The sequence below is a fragment of the Magnolia sinica genome, chromosome 15 (genome assembly GCF_029962835.1).
Source record: "Magnolia sinica isolate HGM2019 chromosome 15, MsV1, whole genome shotgun sequence".
In the NCBI taxonomy this organism is placed as follows: Eukaryota; Viridiplantae; Streptophyta; class Magnoliopsida; order Magnoliales; family Magnoliaceae; genus Magnolia; species Magnolia sinica.
In genome coordinates, this window is record NC_080587.1 from 14,373,363 (window position 1) to 14,394,634 (window position 21,272).

A 21,272-nucleotide genomic window follows, 5' to 3' on the forward strand; every position below is an offset into this window, starting at 1 on the left:
GATTAGCTACTCAACCCGTCAGCAGCGAGTAAGAGACGTCATCAAGTTCTGTAGGGCCCACCATGATGTATGTTTTGTATCCACACCGTCCATCCATTTGGAGAGATCATTTTAGGGCATGATCCGAAGAATTAAGTAGATCCAAATCTCAAGTGGACCCCACCACAGAAAACAGTGGGGACAGTGACGCCCACCGTTGAAACCTTCCTGGGGCCCACCATGATTTTTATTTGAGATCCAACCTGTTCATAGGTTAAAAAAGACATGGAATCAGGGAAAAAAAAACAAATATCATCTTGATCGAAAACTTCTGTGGCCCTCAATAAGTTTTTAATGGTAAGCGATCAGTCCTCAATGTTTTCTATAGTGGTCCACTTGAGATTTGGACCGGTGTAATTATTTTTTTCATGCCCTAAAATGATCTCTCCTAATGGATGGACGGTTTGGATATAACACATACATCATGGTGGGGCCTACAGAACTTGGTGAAGACAGTTCAGCAGCAATATCGCTAGCTAATCCGCATCCCTCCGGCGGAGTGTGATGAATGATAAGCCGTCACTAAATAATATGCAAACCGAATTAATTCCTCAAATAGTCGATTGCTTGATATCTGATAGATGGTTAACATGAAAATCAATCAACGGTTCAAATTCAACAAACATTTTTTTTTATATAAACTGAGGTATAATTTTATTAATATCATTTTAGGTTTGCAGCTCTCCTACATTGTTTTCTATGATTTGCACGGTTTAATTTCAGTTATATATAATGCTATCAAAGCACCGGGGTGGCCCGTTCCACCTTAGGTCGAGCTTGGGCTAGAGTACAGGTTCAAGGGCCAGGATTCAGCTTATATTAAGGCCCATTTCTTAATGTTAAGGCACAATTCGACTTATATTCAGGCCCACTTCTTAATGATGAGGTGGTGCCTTGTACAGATGTATGATGTCTCTCCCGTTAGGAAACATCGTCCTCTCATCCACATGCACGCATGTATGTTCGATTGTGGCTGTAAATCTTATTTTCTTAAGAGTTTTTCATACGCTCTCTTTAGTGGTGGTCTATATAATATATACATAGGTAAAGATATGTATTTTATTAATTCATCTTTTAAGGTATTTTATTATATAAGATTTCTTGTATGGGTTAAAGAGATGTAAGCCCTGTTTCTCATATTTTCAGTGAAAAAGAAAGTATTGTGTTATTATCTCGCAGAATACGTATATTGTCAAACTACGTAAATCTTTGTGACTTTTGTCTTTTATTTTAATGTAATCTTTTTCTTTTGTGTTTTGGCCTTGCGATCACATGTTTTTCTGCAATAGTGGAAGGCACTGAGTTTGGACCGTGTACAACAACTCGGCCTGGCCCATTAGGCAATTTTGCAATATGCATGATACCAACTCGGCCTGGCCCATTAGGCAATTTTGCAATATGCATGATACCGATACATGAACATCCTAATTTTACTTATGTTAGTGCTCCAACCCAAACCTCTCTCCATTACCAAACGAACCCTCAGGCTCATGTTCCAGCTCAGGCCCAGCATAAACATTTCGCTCAGGCTCACAGGCCGAGTCTAGGCTCGGGCCTAATTGAAAAATGCAAGGAGCTTAGCCTGGCCCTAACCTAGCCACTCCCCTAGTTATACATGAGTCACGAGTAAAACTACAAATGCCTGCGTATCATCCTTCCCAGGCTGCCAGAGTATCTAATAACTCCTCTTTAAGGTCTCAGAGTTTGCTATCTTACACTCAATTCGCTGCATGCAGCGCAGTTGCCACAATGGAAAGGAGTGTGGCAAGATGTCCTCCCAACCATTGAATCATCATACTAAAAATTCAGGCTGTTTCAATAATCCCGTAAGCCATCCTTATAGCAAAAAGAATGGACGGTTTAAATAGAATAGTCAACGGTCCACATTCGACTTATATGTATTGCCCCACCCAACCATTTTTGCACATGATAATCTTCACAATGGGCCCACCATTGTGACTTTGACAAAGAAGAATGGCTGCTAGCAGCGAATCTTCCGATTCAATGCCCGTAGTTCCGTTGAATTTTCATCTCGATAGGCAAGATCATTTCATATCACATTGGCAACGACAGTTGGAGGAGGCATGCAAAAGCATAGTGGAAGGTACGTCGTGTGTCTCTTCCCTGGCCTCTTTCAAGGATGCATGCAAGAAACAATGCAAATGAATGTTATTCACTCATCTTCCCATGGCTTCTGATCAGTGTTCGAAGTATCGATGTCGCTACAAGTTTCGCTAGCTTGGGATAAGGAAACAATATCAGGAAACAATATCGATATTGCTAATAACCGCGAATGCAGGAAAACATGAGAAAATGGTAAAAGTGAAACTTTAGGATATGCTAAAATACACATATTTGCATATTTAGAAATAAAAAATTTGCAAAAAGAATGTATACACAATAAGTTTCCATTTAACAGGGGTTAAAGGCATGTGATGTCATAAGAAATAGTCTAACCATCCCATTGATCCCATTTAAATAAACATCCATTGATATTGCAGAATATCAATAACTCACAATATTTTGCCAAGAAATCATCAACAACCCGGAAAGAAAACGAAAGATTGTGGCCTTGATATCGAGCATGTTGCAATAACGATAATATTGAGATATTATCAATATTAGCAACGATAAATTGAAAACAGCATACAACAATATACTCATAAAAAAATTAATAGGATTTTTTTTCAATAAATAAACTTTATGTGATATCTCTGCATTGATGATATGATTGAAATATCGCTGATACACTGTGATACAAGCCTCATTACACAGTCGAAAATGTTGGCGATATCAATACATTGGCAATAGAATTTACGCAATTGAAAATATTGGCGATAACGATACGTTGGCAATACTTGGCGTCTAGCAATGCATTGCTGATGTCTAGAATTTCTAATTCTACCAGTGTTATCGGTGTCGCTACCAGTGTTATCCATATCACCAAGCTAGAAATAACGATAATATCGGAGATAATTCAAACAACACTTCTGATTTCTTTTTTCTATGAAAGACTGTTGTTGGGCTAACAGGACGTTGGGCTGGAACTGCCCACGGGAACCACTCGGGTTACCTACACACCCGTTTCAGGCAAGAAAATATTCAAACTTGGGTTGGTTTGACTGCTTGGCTATACAAACCAAGCAAACTTTCAAGTGTGCTAGATTTTAGTTGCTTAATACCTATCATCTATTTATATATAATGCCATGGGCTGAACCAGTCGGTCTACCTGTTGACTGAACAGCCCACGTAAACAGATCAAGGTACATTGGTTTGTATCACAAAACCCTGGTCCCCACTAGCCCAGCTTGTACAAGCTCAAAACCTGAACAGTACTGCAAAAACTTTTTGGCTGAGCACAACCCATTGGATTGCAAATTTCCTTTTTTTTTTTTTTTTGCATTATTGTAACATGTTTCGGAGATTTCCACACATTGCAATACTTTCTGCGAAGATCATTGATTTTTCTTTATTTCCATGAGTCTATTACTAGATGAAGGATTGCCCAATAACATTACCTTTATAACTTGGAGGCATTCACCATAGTTCTGCTCAAAGCAGTGGCTGTTTTTGAATCCGACTGACGTCCCAAATGCTTGCAGATGAAGTCTCCAGCCGACATGAGCTTGCCAAGATCCACATTGGTCTTTACACCGAGCCCATGGAGCATATACACAACGTCCTCAGTAGCCACATTGCCAGAGGCACCCTTGGCATATGGGCACCCTCCAAGGCCAGAAACAGACGAGTCCACAGTGCTGATTCCCATCTGTTTAAATAGAAGAAAACAATTCCAGCGTTGATCCTTAGAAGACTGCTTGGTTTTGAGGGGGTCTTTCAATACGTTGAATACTTAGGAAATGAACTCGATTTACATGAGATCCGACTTTTCCACCATTCGTGGAATGAAAAGTCTAGAAATTGCTTTCCACTTCCAAGGTTGTACTACAAAAACTGGATATAAATTTCTCCCCAAAAACATACTGTAAGTATTATTTCTAAGATTATGCAGGATAGCCCTCGTAGAAAAGTGCATTCCAAACCAGCATTTGGGGTATCAAGAGTTTCAGCCGATATTATCGGTTATCAATTTGCAAATTTGGGAGTGATATCATGGACTTTAACCTCCAATTTGCAAATTTGGAAAAAAAAAAAAGATAATTCCCCCATTTAACTTGCAATTAGGTGTGGAAAAATCACATTAGAGTGGTTGGAGGCTGATCTACAAATTGAAGTACTTTTTAATTAAAAAACTTTTTTTTTCAAAAATTCCAGATTGAGCGGTTATTTAACCTTAAAACTCATGTGTTTATGATCAACAGTTACTCAATTACATCCGTTGATACCAATACTGAAAACATTGTTCCAAATCAAACATCAAAATTACTATCGGATACCGCAGTTTTTCATTTGCTATAAATTCCCAGGGTTTTCCATGTGCATGATTTGGAATCTCTCTTATCCGAAAAAGAACTGTGAAATCCTCAACCCATGTATATGTACAGTATCTGGAGTACTCAGTTTGTACAAGTGGGTCCCATGGCTCACAGATCCATCATCCATAGCATTGACATAATGGGCTCCACCATCAATGGGGCGCTATCCTGATCCTTCCCATCAAAGTTGAATACAGAAAGTTAAGATAGAAGGGTCCACATTCAATGATAGAAAAGACAACAATTAAATGGCTTGGATGATCTGATCTGGGACATCTTGGTGCATCCCCTATCCTTTTTGTGGGGAACCATTTGAAGGGTCTTTATCAGCAAATCATGGGCTACACTCATAGAACTGCAGGATCAGGTCAACAATATTTTTTTTAAATCTCTTTTTGATTAAATGGGGTTAGTGATTTACTCTTGAAAATTATACAGAGCTTTGCTTACTTGGAGGGAAACGAGAATATTTGAAAGAGATTGCCCATATGTATCATGGAAATGGACAGCAAGCTTCTCAACAGGGACAACAGCCATCACAGCTTCAAGCATTGGAACAATGGTGCCTGCAACAAAGGAAAGAAGCATGTAAAGAAAACAAAACCAGAATGAGTATCTGGTGCTGCATGCTAAGATCTTAGTTATCATGCATTCAATCTCGGTCAACAAGGCATTTCCAGACATTCCATTGTTGGGCCCTATGACATATGGGGCATAGCCCAAAAATCACACTGGTTAGGTGATCCAAGCCACTGATTGGATGCTTCAGAGAATTACACCTCCAGCCAAATATCAACATTAGATAGGAATTATGTCCCTTGATCAGTGGCTAGGAGCATCTGATTTTTAGAGTATGGCACATTCAAGGTAGGTACAACAGATGAACAGTCCAGATCTCATACAAGCATGCCGCATGTACTGACATTGAGCACTTGATAACAAATCCAACTATTAACAGTTACTAGTAAGCATTGGATCCACTCCCAGCAAAAATAAAGAATTTACCAAAAAAAAATTAACATTAGTGGTCAAAACAAGCATATTCTGCAATGCAGCTTTTGAAAGTATTGAAGTTAAGGAAACCCCTCCTGTCTACAGTGGACAGATTAATTATTCTTTTACTTCACATAATTTTGGACATTTGGCACAATAGTCCGTGATCCAGACCATTCATTTGGTGGGCGCCGCCATGATCATGTCAATATTCGATAATTTCCCAAATCTAATGTTCTTAACCCTCCAATAAGTGACCTATAAAGAAGAATGTGAGACTGGGTGCTACCTAGCAGCTGGACTTTCCAGCTGAACCTGGCAGTCATATAGTGCCCATGTACATCCTCATCCCATTTATCTGGCCATTTAACAGCACGTACGATTTAACCTTTACGGAGAATATGAGCAACAGTCACCCACTGGACAAGAACAAATCTAACCAGATGGTATGATTTCAATCGATTTTTCCACATAGTAGCCACTCCATGTTTGGATCTAGCTGATGAACAATCCAGCAATAGTACTTCTGTGCAGCATCAAGGATATGCAAAGATTAGAAGATGCTACATACGGCCCAACTTTTCTTTATGCAAAGATTATAAAATGCTACGTACAGCTCAACTTTTCTTTTATGTTCTCTTCAACAGTAAGATGACAGTGGCAAACCATCAGAGGCTTAAGCTTGAACCTCAGCCATGAGTCCCCTATTGGGTCTCAACTCACCACTGTATTTGTGTATGAATCTGGCGAAGAATAATTACAGTAGTGACTCGAAAGCTTTTTCTTAGTTTAGCATGCTTATCCTGGTTGTCGGTGGCAGGTGGAAGCAGGCGTGGGAGCCAGAGCAGCATTGGAATGTAGAAAATAAATAATTTGACATGTAGTGTCCAGGAACCATGGGCTTCCTAAGTGGGACTGGCAACCTAAGCGGAAGGCTTTTCCTACTATCATGGATACATCAAGTCTACCCTCCGTAAGGTGAAAACAGATCCTACAACCAAGGTCTGTTAATGGTAACAGTGGCCATAATGGCCAGCCTAATGGCTGTTTCAATATGGGTCGTAGTTCATAACAGCTATTACAGCCCCTATAACAACTGAAAAAAAAAGGAAAATTCAGAAGAAAAGGAAAGATCCAAATACGCAGCCTTTTCTAATTTTGAAAACATATGATGGTGTGACAGGCCATTCTTTAGTAAGAATATTGTCTCGGGCTACTTGATGATACTGTTAACCTGAGAAGCTAAGACCACTTTAAAACAGCCATCATACAATCCGAGGGATTCATCCCACTGATGCATATCTCTAATCATTTTATACAATTTTCCTCAAGAAATTTAAGGGAAAATTAATATAAAATTCAGAGGAATATTGTCGGGCCAATTTGGGTACACTTGAATGACCTCAAAACGGCCTGAAATTCGTGTAATCCAGGGGATTCATCCCAGAAATGCATATCCTTAACCATTTTACATCAGTTTGCTTAAGAAAATTGAGGAAAAAATAAAAGAATATTCTATACTATTCAACCCCAAAATTGGCCTAAAATACCCAAAAATAGAAAAAGAGTTCAAAACATTGATTTTGTGCATGCATTATAGATCTAAACTTCATATATGTCACTCATTAATCTAAACTGCAAGCGTTTTTTTTTTCCTTTTTTGGAAAGATATCTAAACTCCAAACATTTTAGATAAAATAAAATAAAAAAGAATAAATTGCTGGAAACTATTTTAAAAACGTTGAAAAGATCAAACATTGAAAATTTATGCAAATATGCTCACATAGAACACAAATCTAGTAAGATTTTGAATCAACACAAATGCGCAAGAAAAAATAAAAAAGGAAAAAAAAAAAAAAAAAACCTTTTCTTACTTTCCCTGAAATAGACTCTGGATGTTTGATTCATCGAATCAAAAACTCAAATCTTGTATTTTGATCTTGAAAATTGGTGTAAATCTGGTTTTAAAAAAATGGATGCAAAACAATCCCACAAGGCTAAAATGGGGACAAACAGGGGAGAGAGTGGAAAATTTTGAGGGAAAAAATGCCGTATTGGCCCATTACGCTTGTTACGGGCCATTTTTTCAGGACTGGGCATTACACCCCCGTACCATGTAATGGGTCCCATTGTTACCATTACATAATGGCCATTATGGCCATTACGTAACCTTTTTCAAATACCTTGCCTCCAACAAACGAAATGAAGTCTTCGTGTGAAAAAAAAGGGGCATGTTTCACTGTTCATGGTTCCCAAGGACGAGGGGATATGCTAGAGTCAAATCGTACTCGAGATAGCCATGATTTGGAGTGGAAAAAACATTTGGATTTTGCATTCACTCTCGTTTGTCAAGGCGGTTGCTCACAACACTGAAGCTTTTGCTCTTTGGGAAGCTATAAAGATCATCCACAACCAGCTCTGAGGCAAGACGTCAATGTGGAAGGGGATTCTGCTAATGTTATTGATTGGGTTAAAGGGGTGCAGCCTAGGGCTTGGGACTTCTGCTTTTGACAAAGATATTTATCTGCTGGGCTAAACTCTTTTTTTTCTTTTTTTTGGCAAGTTGGTGGAGATGATAATTATATTAGCATGAAGCATTGGCAAAGGCTGGGGTTCCTTGCCTTTCTCTTTGTAGTGGGAACCTTGTTCCCCTTTATGCAATCTTGTTGTCTTTGAAAACAAAAAAGGAAAACACTAGCCCTCTTATTCTTTCCGTTCTCTGCACCCTCCCAAGCACCAAACATGATTAGTATGCCTGGGAAGCCCTGTCAACGACTTACGGTTCTCCCAAACTACCTAATGTTACCAATAGACTTCTGAGTTTTGGAACTGCCCCACTTGGAAACAATCTCATCCAATGCACATTATTTCCTGGGGCAGATACTCTCACATCCATGTCCTTACCATGCTTGCTACATGGTCATAGCCATTATTTAAACAGTTTATAACCTTACCTGGAGTACCCACTCCAATTGTATCACCAAGGGAGATTTCAAAGCAGCCCATATCATAAAGCGCTTTCGAAACGTATGACACTTTTGATGGGAGCACTGCTCCTTCAACAGGACAGCCCGCAACACATGATACATACCTACCAAGGTTGAAAATCAGCAACTTCAAATCAGTACATGTAGCAGCATGAGACATGCTTCAGAAGCTATTGACTTTCGTGAGATTATGAAAACATCAATGCTAATGAAATAACGGTTATAATGCAAAACCACAAGGATGGGTATCAAATCATATTGGATTACCAATAAGCTAATAAAAAGAAAAGCAAAACCCCAAACATAACCACTGATTTACTCTTTAATATGATGTTGGAATCAATGTTTTAAATATCGGTCGATATATCGTGTATCCCACATGTGCAATACGAAACGGACAGGTAGTGCCGATATATCCCACATGTTGGATTCAGTGAACATTTTCAATTTCCGATCCTTTTTTTTTTTTTAGATTATGTTAAATCAGTGTCAAACGGTTACAAATCCATTGGTTCTTCATGTTTTGCATGAAAAATCATGGAGTTGGAACTTTGATTTCAATATCCATTGGTTCTTCATGTTTTCCTCTCTTTTTTTCCCAAAATTTTCCTTCAACCAACTGTCAATTGAGACTAATTTCGAAGTATTTAGGAGTATTTGATGAAATGATCATCACATACACTCTGATTTCGAAATTTGAGAGTAAGTGGTCTGATTTGGAAAAATTTTGGGAAATTTAGAAATTTTCCCAATTTCTCCCAAATCGCTTGCAATGTTGCACTCCAAACATGAAATCAAGCATGTATGAGGGTTGATCTACTGATTTGTTAAGTCCTTGTTAATTGTCAAAAAGCAAATTTTATTTTTAATTAAAATTTTTAAAAAATATTAAAATATTAGATTTTTTTTTCAAAATTTCCTTTTAATCAGCTGTCAATTGAGACTAATTTCGAAGTATTTAGGAATGTTTAATGAAATGATCATCACATACACTCTAAATGTTATGCATTCAATTTGAATATAGTTGCATTAGTTCAGTTAGACAACACAGCTTAGGGCCCTATGCAAAGGAAACTTATTATTTGCACTTCTTTTTTGAGATGTTATGATTTAAAATTGTGCATTAAGGTCTTTTTTTAACAATCCCTGAAGTTTCAATGAAAAATTCAACCGTTTTCCCAATGTTTCCCCATGTTTCCCAAAAGGTGCAATAAATTACCCGATACAAATATCTCATGCGATAACCAATTCATATTTGTATCCCAACGATAAGATACATAACACAAAACCGATATTTTGAACACTGGTTGGAATTGATTAGTTTGGATGCACAACTAAGTTCAGTTCAATCAAAAGATGAAATACTAAAACTGTAATGACATATCTCAGTACTCAAAATGAGGAAGTAACCCTTGAGTGTAATGCACAATCCTTCGAGTCCAACTTGTAATACTATTGCATTTTACAGCATAGTCCCTTGATAAGAATACCAATGAAGGTTGATTAGTCCAACCCATTGAACTCGTCGTTTCATCATAGCCCTTGCCCCAGCACTTTGTGGTTAGCTTTACAAATCCCGTTTTGCCAATCAATCCTATTTAAGGCCCTATCCTCGGTAAACCAACAGGCCCTCAAATCCCTTATAACCAGCTTGATCCAAGCCCGTCTTCCTCTCATCCACTTCACTTGTCTAGTCCCTCAACTGTAATCAATTATTCCATACTGCACATGATTGAACCATCTCAAGCGATTCTCATCATTTTATCTTTGATTAACACTATTTCTAGGCTGCTTCACATGCGTTCATTTTTATTTTTTATTTTATCCTTCTAGGCCCTGTTTGGGAGACACCTAAAAAATTAATTCATCTCATTTTACTTAACAGTAATTACGGTTTAGATATCTTGATCTCTATCTAATGCACAAGTTCACGTTAACAGTAACTATGTCTCTGAGATGAAGATCTCTAATACATGATTACGTTAACTAAAATGAGAAAAACTCATTTTTAAGAGTGCCAAACAGGTCTTAGTCTTCCCACGCATCCATTCCAACATCCTCATCGAAAACACTCAACCTCTGCTCATGCTGCCTGCTAGCTGTCCAACACTTTACCTTAGTCATCTAAGAGGACAATAAAAGAGAAACATGAGATACAAATGCATAAATGAACTCTTAACATCTGCCCTGCAATAACATCCATGACTAAGTTGGAAAATTTGAGACATATATTTTCCATGAGCACTGCACCAAGTTATTCAGTTGGAACGCAATGAGATGAATCAGTTGGGATTCAAGTATCTCTGGCCCCTCTCTTTCCACTGCAATAGAGTGGAACAGAAGTTCTGGCATATCATGATATCACGGTATCTAAATATATGTGACAATGGTGACAACAACAGCACATCAAGATGGATGTTGGACTAAATCAGGATGATGAACTACATCAGAGTGGACTTAGATTTACTTTTGGGAAAACATGTACAAGTTTGGACCAACTTGATGGATGGATTGAATCTCACAATTATGGGCCATGCTGGCATATGTGTGGCATGTACATAACTTAATTGCACACTGGTGTGCGCTTAGCAAAGCTCTATGGTATAACTTTAAACCATGGCTAACCAACTTATATAGCCTTCTCAGCATTCGAAATAGACATCTTGTGAAAGAAAATAATTTGCTGGGCCAGTAAAACAAACATTAGAAATGGCAAATCTTCACTTGGTCAGTAGAAAGAAATTGCAGGGCCCTTGAACCTTCCAAGAGGAATAGGTTTCTAGGAAAAGGAAAAGCAAGACACACCCACGAACAGGAATAGAGAGCTTTCTGGCAGCAAGAGCAACATCACGGTAACGAGTGAGGCTCTCTTCAATGCTACAGTTAATGTTTGATCTAGAAAAGGACTCTGAAGCAGATGCAAATACGGCGACTTCCTTTGCACCAGCTGCTACTGCCGCTTCAAAACCCTGGAGCATGTGACGTCAAATCGTCAACTGTTCTCTTCAAACAAATTTGCATGGTATAAATAAGTTTAGAATCAGTTTCAGACAAGCGATTACTTTAAGATTGGGCGTTAACACAGGAAATCTGACACCGTCCACGTTTTGAATTGCTTCCATCACATCCTTTGCATCTGCTAGCTGTAATGCATTTCGGCAACAAAATGATTCAGAAATTGGAAGTTCATGGGTTCAAAATGACAGACTGAAGTTTTATGTACCAAGAAAATGCAGGTGGGACGCCAAACCAAGTACATAAAAATGAAGCAGAAGTATGTGGGCCAGGGGGGACATTGAAACAAGGAAGTCCTTTGAGGCAGATCTAATGGTAAAAAGATAAGAGGGATTACAGGGTCCTGAGAGATCCAGCAAACATACAATTTCTTTTATGCTTTCAGTTCTGTACATGTGGACCCATCATCTGGTGATCCAGAACCATTCTCTTATGTACTCCACCTTGGATAGGGGATGCCTCAAACTAGATTGGAAAATCCAAAACTTTAATCTTTAACCTTTTCTTGTAAAGTATGGACAATTACTGGATTTTTTTTCAACAATATTTGTAGTCACTGATCAAGGGGTTAGATTTTGGGAGGCATTCCCCTTCCTAGGTGGGTCCATCGATCATTTATTCATCCATCCATTCAACAATAAATGGATTTATAGATCCATTAACAGTGTATGTTTCTTCACTAATAGACCCTTTTGGCATGGGTTGGTCTCCAAACAACTTGAGGCCCATTAGGCCAGGCTTGGGCATGAACATCTGGTTTGTTTGATAATGCCAATCTTGGGAATGTTCAGAACCATGCCCTAGATAGCCTTAACTAAAAGTCACAACTATCTTTCTTTGTGCATTATAGTCCAAAAACCTTTCTCGGTTGAAGAATGAAGATTCCACAAAGAATAAGCAGTTTACAGTTGAAGTACTGTGAAAGCAAGTCATCATAAAAGGTATAGAAGTATAAATAAATAAATAAATAAATAAGGAAAGACAGAGAGAAAGAAAAACCAAAGGTACATTACCTGTGGTACCCATTTTGGTGAAACAAAGCTTGTAGCCTCGACAACGGGCAAACCAGAAGAAACCAATCTTTGGATCAGTTCAATCTTTACAGCTGTAGGTACAATATTCTTCTCATTTTGCAATCCATCCCTTGGCCCAACTTCCACAATCTTGACAAATTTTGGTATATCACTTAAAAACTGCAATTATGCAGCCAAAAAAAAAAACCCTCTATATTATGCACCACTTGAATCAGAAAGAGGTGATGGAACAAATATGATTAATAAATCAAGGAATTCAGAAAATAGCAACTGAAAACTAAATAAAGAGAAAAGCGTGCAACATCTAAATAAAGCTATCAAGAATGAGGAATCTAACTGAGAAATTAGAAGGCAGCATGATGTCAAGATCGATCATTTCCATGTCTCCTTGACATGGGCTTATAGCCATTTCAACTCTCCTTGTACATAGTTTTTTTTTACGTGTACAATATTCTAGAGAAGATTAGAGAGTTGAAGAGATTTTTGGAACATCCTGGAGTCCTCTAGTACCTTCTTGTAGCTAGAGAATTCTAGAAACTTTCTAGAATCCTCTTAGCTGTTGGATGGTCGTCATGTGGAATCATCCTAAACATTCATGTAGAGAGACTAGAAGCTTCCTACCTCTATACAAGGAGGGGTCCTCATTTGAAAAGCACCCAAGAAAGTTGTAAGCTCTCTTGTGTTCTAGTGCAATACAATTTCTCTTGCCTTCCAAAGCTTTCTTGTGATCTCTCCTATTCAAGTAGCTAGGTTAGCACTTGGGTGTCGGTTGACTCATTCATGACAAGACTGTATGAGGAATGTTGCATGGTCTAAACTTGGGGAAGCACTTGGGATGTGGTAATGAGCCAAGTTTATAGAGCTGTAGAGATAAGGATGCTGAGATGGATGTGTGGGAAGAATATGATAGAATTGAAAAGAGGTCAAACAAAGCAGCAGAGAAGTACTCTACTAGGAGATACAATGATGGGGAGCAAATTTAGATGGTATGTTCATGTGCACCAAACAGCGTAGATGGTAGGGTTTAAGGGCTTGAAAGATGATTAGAGGAAGACCTAAAAAGACTTGGATTGAGGTGGCGAGAAGGGATATGAAAACTTACTGAGGACAGTCCTTAGACAGGACTCTTAAGCAATTGATGTATGTAAGCAGTTAGCACTCATAATATTTTCCTGAGGCTTCTCATTTTGCAGCGATAATGATCAACACACAAACAAAAATGTGCGCACGCACGTGTGTGTGTATGTCTGTGTGCATTCTTTTTTGTCAAATACGAAAACTCCAGTCTCGAACTCATCCAAGTCACCAGGTTGACTGGTCCAAGTCAAAACTTTGCAGTAGGCCTAATTGAGTTTTGAGTCTTGAGTTTTCCATTGTTGAATGTAGATGACAGGGTCGAGGAACATTTATCAGTCAAACACTTCTCCCCTCAAGTTTTCCTAATCATGAGTTATTTCTACAAGTATCTAAATATTTCACCACACCCACATTTAGAAAAAAAATAATCAAATGAAGATTCTACAATAATAAAGAAGCACATTCGGAATTTAACAGCACCTTATTTGTTCGATATCCAGTGTCCTTGTAATTGCATTGTGTGCCATATTGACGGTTTTGTGAATGCGGCCAACCACAAGCACTATCAAATACTCTACTCCAACCAAGCGATGAGATCCTTGGATTTGACAGGTTTACTTCAAAATTTTCCCTTGAATAGCTTCTCCGTGGGAATGTCTCTCTTGTGGATTCCTCACTGCAAGGGAAGAACTCATTACAGCCATTCAATAGAGCCATCTTCTTAAGCAAAAAATCTAAGTTCACAATATAATAGATGAGAACCATGGAACAAAAATTACAAAATTGGAATGTAAACATTGACATTCAAAGAGTAATCGAAAAGATTGTATACAGTATAAGGTCCCAATTCACTGTCAACTGCTTTGGAGAGGATATTTCATTGAAACTTAGAACCATTCTAAGTGTTTGGCATTTGCCGTAGTGCCTTTTCCTAGACAGGCATCAGTAAGAGTGCTAAAAGTAGCACTTCTCCACCCAAAAATGTGAACTACAGAGAAATTGTTTGCATTGCACCTGTTTTTCAGCCACTATTGATTTGAGCAGAAAAATATCTGTTCGAATACACGTTTGGCAGACATCCAAATGCACCCTAAAGGTCAGATTGATATATTGACAAATTAGTTACGAAAAGCTAAGGGCCCGTTTGGATAGGGGATTCCGCAAAATCAGGATTAAGCCCTAGGCCCTCCACATAGGATTCACAGCATTAAAGTGGCAACTTTGTTCCGCATAAATGCAATTAGTGCCTCTCTTCTTCTTCTTTTTTGTTTTTTTTTCTAAGAATTCCTTAATTGTATTTATGCAAAGGAGAAAGCCATTTTAGTGCAGGGAATCGTACATAGCAGGTATGGGGCTTGCCAAAATCGGGATCAGAACTAATCCCAATTTTGCAGGATCCCCTGCCCAAACAGACCCTAAGTAAATGATAAAATCCTATTGAGCCGTAAATAATGGTTACCAAACTCTTGATTTTTTTAAATTTTTTTTTTTTTTTTTTTACACATGCACACACACCCCCACACACTCACGCTAGTGGAATTTCACCACCTACGGGTACTCGAACCCTTGACCAGGTGTTGAAACTCCTGAGAGTCTACCACCGGAGCAAGAGTTAAGGACCCCCAAACTCTTGATTTAACAAAGTATCAAAAGCTTATAAACCTTTAAGATTGCTAGGCACTAGCAACAAATCTTAAGATTGGATTTGTGCATGTGAAAATATTATACAAGGGAACCCATTTAGAGTTGGCCATACGGTACAAGAGCACAAAATTCAGCTTATCCAGAATTTTGAGGAACATGAAATCCCTCCATTAAAAAGTTCACATTGACAAAAGCAGGATGAAGAGGTCAGCCAATGCAGGAACCAGCTCAAATTCTGAGGAAAAGGACAATATGAAAAACAAGCATCAAGCTCCAGGAGTTTATCACACGATTAAGATTATTCAAGTAATAACATGTAGACAAACAGGCAGCTATTCTGCTAATTATTTAAACCCTTTGACAACACACCACCTTTCAGTACACAGGTGTGAATCAAATGTATTGCAAGTAGACAATTGTTAGCCATCAATTCTCTTCATGCACATGTGGCCGATCTGATGAGTGGACTGAGCTGATTTTGTACCAGCACACCTACACAGTAGGGCATACATGATGAATGCTCTGGACCTCGCACACGTATGATGGATTGCCAAGTCTTGAGTAGGATTAGGATTCTAATCCTACTCATGTGACACTTAGCAGAGCTGACATATTACACATGAACCCATCAGGTTCACCAAAAACAAGTAATATGAATAACTTGAGCTTTGCTAAGCACACCTGCGAGGGCAATAAAGCTCATGTACACACCACACCTGACAGCAAGGCATGATAGGTACAAGATCCAATCCATCCATCAGAAAGGAACCACTATATTGATGCCCTGGCCCAAGAATCAGGTTGATCCACGGATCACGTGGGCCACAATTTGCAAAACAAATGTATGGCTCTAAAAAACTTGGCTGAAGTATTCTGACCCATTCATCTATTTCCAATATTGGGGCCCAAATGTTGAGTGGACCAGATTTATTGATAGGAAAACATGAAGAAGGTTGGACTAGTGATTGAAATATCGGTATCGCACAATGTATGCACCCTTGGGATACAGATACGTATCGGTTATCGCACGGGATATATCGTTTGTATCGCATAGTTTATCGCACTTTTTGGGAAACATGGGCAAACATTGGGAAAGTGGTTGAATTTTTTAATGAAACTTTGGGGATTGTTAAAAAGGCCCTTAATACACACTTTTAAATCATAACATCTCAAAAAAAAAGATTCACATAATAAATTTCCTTTGTATAGGATCCTAAGCTATGCAATGTTTAGTTGAACGAACGCAACTATATTTAAATTGAATGCATGATATTTATAAATATATCATAGTCATGTATGAAAACACAACCAATTCATTGAAAAGAAAAAGAAGAACTGAATAAGTAAAATTTGAGAAATATACATACCAATGAAGGGGAGTAGTTGTGGTCTAGACCCACAGAGTTGCGCGGTGGCTCGTAATCACCATCTCCATCTCGACGGGGCTGGGCATAGTACTGCTGCTCCACAAATCGACAATATTGTACCCAAGTCATAGTAGAGTGATACCAGTTAAGATACTCCCTAACATAACGCTGGTACTCATCCTCTCCGAACTGAATCAATACGTCCATCCGTGGGTACTGCGTAATCGTCATAGTCTGTAACTGATATGGATCTGGGAATGGCACATATGAAGCTCCTTCATATCCATATTGTTGGCCATATCCATACTGCTACTCATATCCCTGCCTATATGCAGAAGTGAACTCCTGACCATGGTTGAAAAATGATGTGCCGCAACTGCTGGAGTTACTCGTCACATATCCACTAGGTCCATATCCATGTCCATACTGCGGCACAGAACTCGAGTTATTCTCCTATGTTTGTGATCCAGATTCATGTTGTGGCCTGTAACTCGAGCTCTCCTCCCTCATCCGTGATCCAAATCTAGAACCACCTTGCCTGCCACGAACGCTTGTGTCCCTCATGCATTTTGCCAGCAGCTCCTCCTCAAAATCTGAAAGTTTATGAGTCTGCTTTTTCTACAGCACCTTTTGATACGTGTGTGTCTTATTGTAAACAAGACGGGGTCGTGGTTCTCTTGGACAAGAACCATGGTCAGGGTCCTGTGTGGAATGATCGAAATTCTCCTCCCCGGTAAAAGGGCTAAGAGGCCTCTTATCCTGACTGTCACCCGCGTCACCACCACCATCATCATCATCCTTACTGTCATCAGAGTCATCGTCACCCTTATCTCCGCCATCATCATCATCGGACTCATTCCCCGCATCACTCTCTGACTCAGTCTCGATGTCAGACAATGTTTCCCCACCACATGTCCCGCGTGATAGTGACTGCCGCGGGCTACCCTCCGGACTCCTCGTCAATGGGTCGAATGCCTCGTCAGGAGACCTCTGTTACTCCACATGTGTGTCAACATCAATCCCTTGTGTCTCTACTTCTGCCGCAATATGTGGCTCTGGTCGCCCATCCGTAGAGGTGGGCATCGAGCCAAGTCGAGTCGAGGTGGGCCAAGCTCAGCTCGGCTTGTCCATGCTATACTCGAGCTCGAGCTCGGCCTCGAGCTCAACATTGAAGCTTGGCTTGTTTGCCAAAGTTGTCGAGTCGAGTTATAGTCAAGCTAGTGATTTAAGTCAAGTCGAGTTTACCTCAAGTCGAGCTCGATCTTGTTCATATCATAACCCTACTCACCCCAGATGGAAAAAAAAAACATAACCCTACTCGCCCCAGCCGATTGAAGAGAGAGAGAGAGAGAGAGACGATTGCAGAGAGAGAGCTGATTGCAGAGAGAGAGAGAGAGAGTTGATTGCAGAGATCATACCACATCATGATTGCATCTTTGGCCAAAATCCAGCAGTACAAGATCATGTGGGACCTCGTCAATGCCATGCGTGGGGAAGGGATTTTGAACGTTGAGAAATTCTGTGTGATCATACGCAAGTATGCAAGCGCGTAGAAGGCAGATGAAGCGGTCTACACCTTCAACGTCATGGATCGGTTCGGCGTGGCTCCGAACCTGGCTACGTTCAATGGACTGCTAAGTGCGCTCTGCAAGGCCAAGAATGTTCACAAGGCACAGGAGATTTTTGACGGGTTGAAGGATCAATTTGTGCCCAATTCAAAGACTTATAGTATCTTGCTGGAGGGATGGGGGAAGGAGTCGGGGAGCAGCTAGGTAGGGTAGAGAAGAAAGAGAAGAAAGGGAAAGGGAGGCTAGGGTTGGGTCGGGTATTGTTTTGTTTTTTTTTTTTTAACTTATATATGATATTTATTAATATACTTATTAATCGAGCCGAGTCAAGTTCGAGTCGAGTCGAGTTGAAATGCCCCATGTTCAAACTCAGCTTGAACTTAACTCGAGCTTCCAAAAATTAGCTTGACTCAACCCAAATCGGCCATTCAAGCCGAGTCAATCCGAGCTTACTTGAGCCGAGTCGAGCAAGTTTTTCGAGCTGACGCGACTTGTGAACAGCCCTACCCATCCGAGGTATCTAAGTCATCCAACCTAACCCACTGGTAAACTGGGTCATCCTCCGCATCCTCAGCATATGCATGTTGTCCGACCGTCATCAGGTCTAGTGGGTCTTCCTGCGCTTTTCTTCTTCCTTCCGAGCGGAGCAGCCTCTCTCGTAACTTCATATTGTAGTGACAATACACTAGCTTCTGAAGCCTCTCATACCCTAGTCTATTATGTTTATTTGTATGTATGAGGGAGAATGTACTCTAATTCCTTTCACAGGGTGACGAGGACACCGTCTGTGCAAGCACACGGACAGCCAGTCGTTGTAAAACCTCGCAGTCAGTCCCATACATGGACCACCATTCGCCTGCATATCATAAGATTCTTTCATTATCCTAGATTTTCCAAAATAATATAAAAGTTAAGTTTACTATAGTGACTCACATGCCATCATGGCGTTCCTTGACTTCACCGCAGGGTGACACCCAAACATTCCAACCGCGTCACGGAATTTAACAATCTGTTGATGGCGTATAGCAACCAGAATAAGCATTTAATGATTAAGATGAAGATAAGGAGAATGTAAGTGCGGAACATATTTACCTTACTACCAAAGGTGCCTTTCCCCGAACAGTGGGGGAATAAGTGATCGTACACCTCATGTACAGCCCTCTTTAATGAATTATCTTCGAAGAGGTTCTGGCTGTAGTAGTATTTGGGATTTAGGAAATACGATGAAAACCAACATATACACATCAGTACAACCCTCGTTTATTATTGCATATGGAAAAAAATCCATATAGGTACTTATCAGCCTGATGTAGTGGGTGAGAAAGCGTCCTTTCCCAACGGTCGTCTATTATTGCATGCACCCACTTATATGCATTGGGAGCTTTAACAATAATGGCCTCTTTCATCAGCTGTATAGACGGATACAGCGACCCCATCGACAGATTTGTCTCATTGTCCACCATCCTCAACACCACATAAATGGGCTCTAGAATACCCCTGCCCGTCTCTAGCCCCGAACGGGCAGTTCTGTGGGTGGGCCCATTGTGCAGTATCTGTACATCCAAGCCGTCAATCCCTTTTGCTCATATCATTTTAAGGCTTGCACACAAAAATGAGGTAGATCCAACGATCAAGTGGACCACACCAAATACCAAATAATAAGCTTGGTTGCATTTAATAACCATGTGTGTGGTCCATTTTAGCGTTGAATCTGCCTCAATTTTGTTTTCATGCTTAAAATAATCTGAGAAAAAGGGATGGACGGCTTAGATGAAGGGAACAAACAAAAATCAACTTGATCAAAAACTTTAATGGCCCCCAAAATGTTTTTAATGGTCGACGCTCATTCAACACTATTTCTTGTAATGTGGTCCACTTGAGATTTGGATATACCTCATTTTTAGTTTCACACTGTAAAATGATCTATAAAAAATAGATGGAAGGCATGGATGAAACACACACATCATGGTGGGGCCCATAGAGCATTGACCACCAGCGAAAGGCTGGTGTTGCGTAGAGTAGCCAATTCGTTTCCGCTATAAATCCTGGCGCGGATTAGATACCGACTCTAAATCGCTACTGAAGTGACGTCACCAAGTTACGTGGGTCCCACCATGATGTATTTTTTCTATCCACACCACCCATCCATTTGAATAGATCATTTTAGGGCGTGAGCCAAAAAATGAGTCAGATCCAGAGCTCGAGTGGACCCCACCACAGAAAACAGTGGAGAGAGTGACATTCACCATTAAAAATTTCTTGAGGGCCACAAGATATGGATGGTCAAGATGATATTTGTGTTTTCCATTATTCCATATCTTCCTGGACTTATGAACAGATTAGATCACAAATAAACATTATGATGGGCCCTCAAGAATGCTATGAGTTTCAATGGTGGGCGTCACTCTCTCGACTTTTTTGTGGCGGGGTCCACTAAAGATTTAGATCTACATCATTGTTTGTATCATGCCCTAAAAAATTATTTCCAAATTAATGGACGATATGGATATGACACACACATTACCGTAGGACCCACAGAACACGGACACCACTTTATGCGATTGTATAGTGAGTAACTCCCTACGCTTAGCGTACTGTGTAAACTCATGTGAGGTCCACCACGATTTGTGTATTTTATCCGCTCCATCCATCCATTTTACCGGATAATTTCAGGGCTTTAGCCCAAAAATAAATCATATACAATGTTTAAATGGGCCACACCCTACAAAACAGTTGAATTGAACATCCACCGTTAAAACACCCTTTTTGGCCACAGAAGTCTTGGATGATTAGATCAATCTTAAATTCGTATTTTCCCTTCATCCACGTCTACATGATCTTATTAACGGTTTGGATGACTGATAAATATTATTGCAGGGCCCAAAAAGGTTTCAATGGTGGAAATCAGTATCACCACTGTTTCCTGTGGTATGATCCACTGCTCGTCTCTAAGTTTTGGGATCAACCCTTAATTTAGATGGGAAAGCAAATGGACGGTGTGGATAGACCACATACATTAAAGGTGGGCCCAACTGAGTTTACTGAGTACGATAAGAGCATGCTCAGTAAACCAGCTCCTGCGTCGATCCCCATTTCACCCCTCTCGCGCCA

The 21,272-nt window shown here is 39.8% G+C and overlaps 2 protein-coding genes across 7 annotated transcripts in view; both read right to left on the reverse strand.

The window, feature by feature from the left end:
• LOC131227188 (uncharacterized) overlaps window positions 1–21,272 on the reverse strand; it is a 29,589-nt gene that overhangs the window by 2,072 nt on the left and 6,245 nt on the right. For 3 of the 5 annotated variants that reach the window (XM_058222942.1, XM_058222944.1, XM_058222946.1), the window contains exons 3-9: window positions 14,063–14,258; window positions 12,485–12,664; window positions 11,519–11,599; window positions 11,262–11,425; window positions 8,424–8,560; window positions 4,927–5,042; window positions 3,419–3,809 (exon numbers count right to left, since the gene is read on the reverse strand). In XM_058222942.1, coding sequence (XP_058078925.1) covers window positions 3,561–3,809; window positions 4,927–5,042; window positions 8,424–8,560; window positions 11,262–11,425; window positions 11,519–11,599; window positions 12,485–12,664; window positions 14,063–14,258 — 1,123 coding nt within the window. In that variant the 3' untranslated portion in view covers window positions 3,419–3,560. Of the gene's footprint in view, window positions 1–3,418; window positions 3,810–4,525; window positions 4,832–4,926; window positions 5,043–8,423; window positions 8,561–11,261; window positions 11,426–11,518; window positions 11,600–12,484; window positions 12,665–14,062; window positions 14,259–21,272 lie in introns of those variants that run through there. The other 2 variants (XM_058222943.1, XM_058222945.1) reach the window with 2 other exon arrangements.
• On the reverse strand, window positions 18,796–20,679 carry LOC131227190 (uncharacterized). 2 transcript variants are annotated; one of them, XR_009162090.1, is made up of 3 exons: window positions 19,458–20,677; window positions 19,254–19,349; window positions 18,796–19,170 (listed from the first exon to the last, which is right to left on the reverse strand). XR_009162090.1 is itself a non-coding variant. In XM_058222947.1 (3 exons), exons 1-3 carry the CDS (start codon window positions 19,404–19,406, stop codon window positions 18,914–18,916), a joined length of 333 nt encoding a protein of 110 aa, XP_058078930.1. In that variant the 5' UTR covers window positions 19,407–20,679; the 3' UTR covers window positions 18,796–18,913. The 2 variants fall into 2 exon arrangements, 1 of the variants encoding a protein (XP_058078930.1); XM_058222947.1 differs by having other exon boundaries at window positions 18,796–19,017; window positions 19,095–19,170; window positions 19,254–20,679.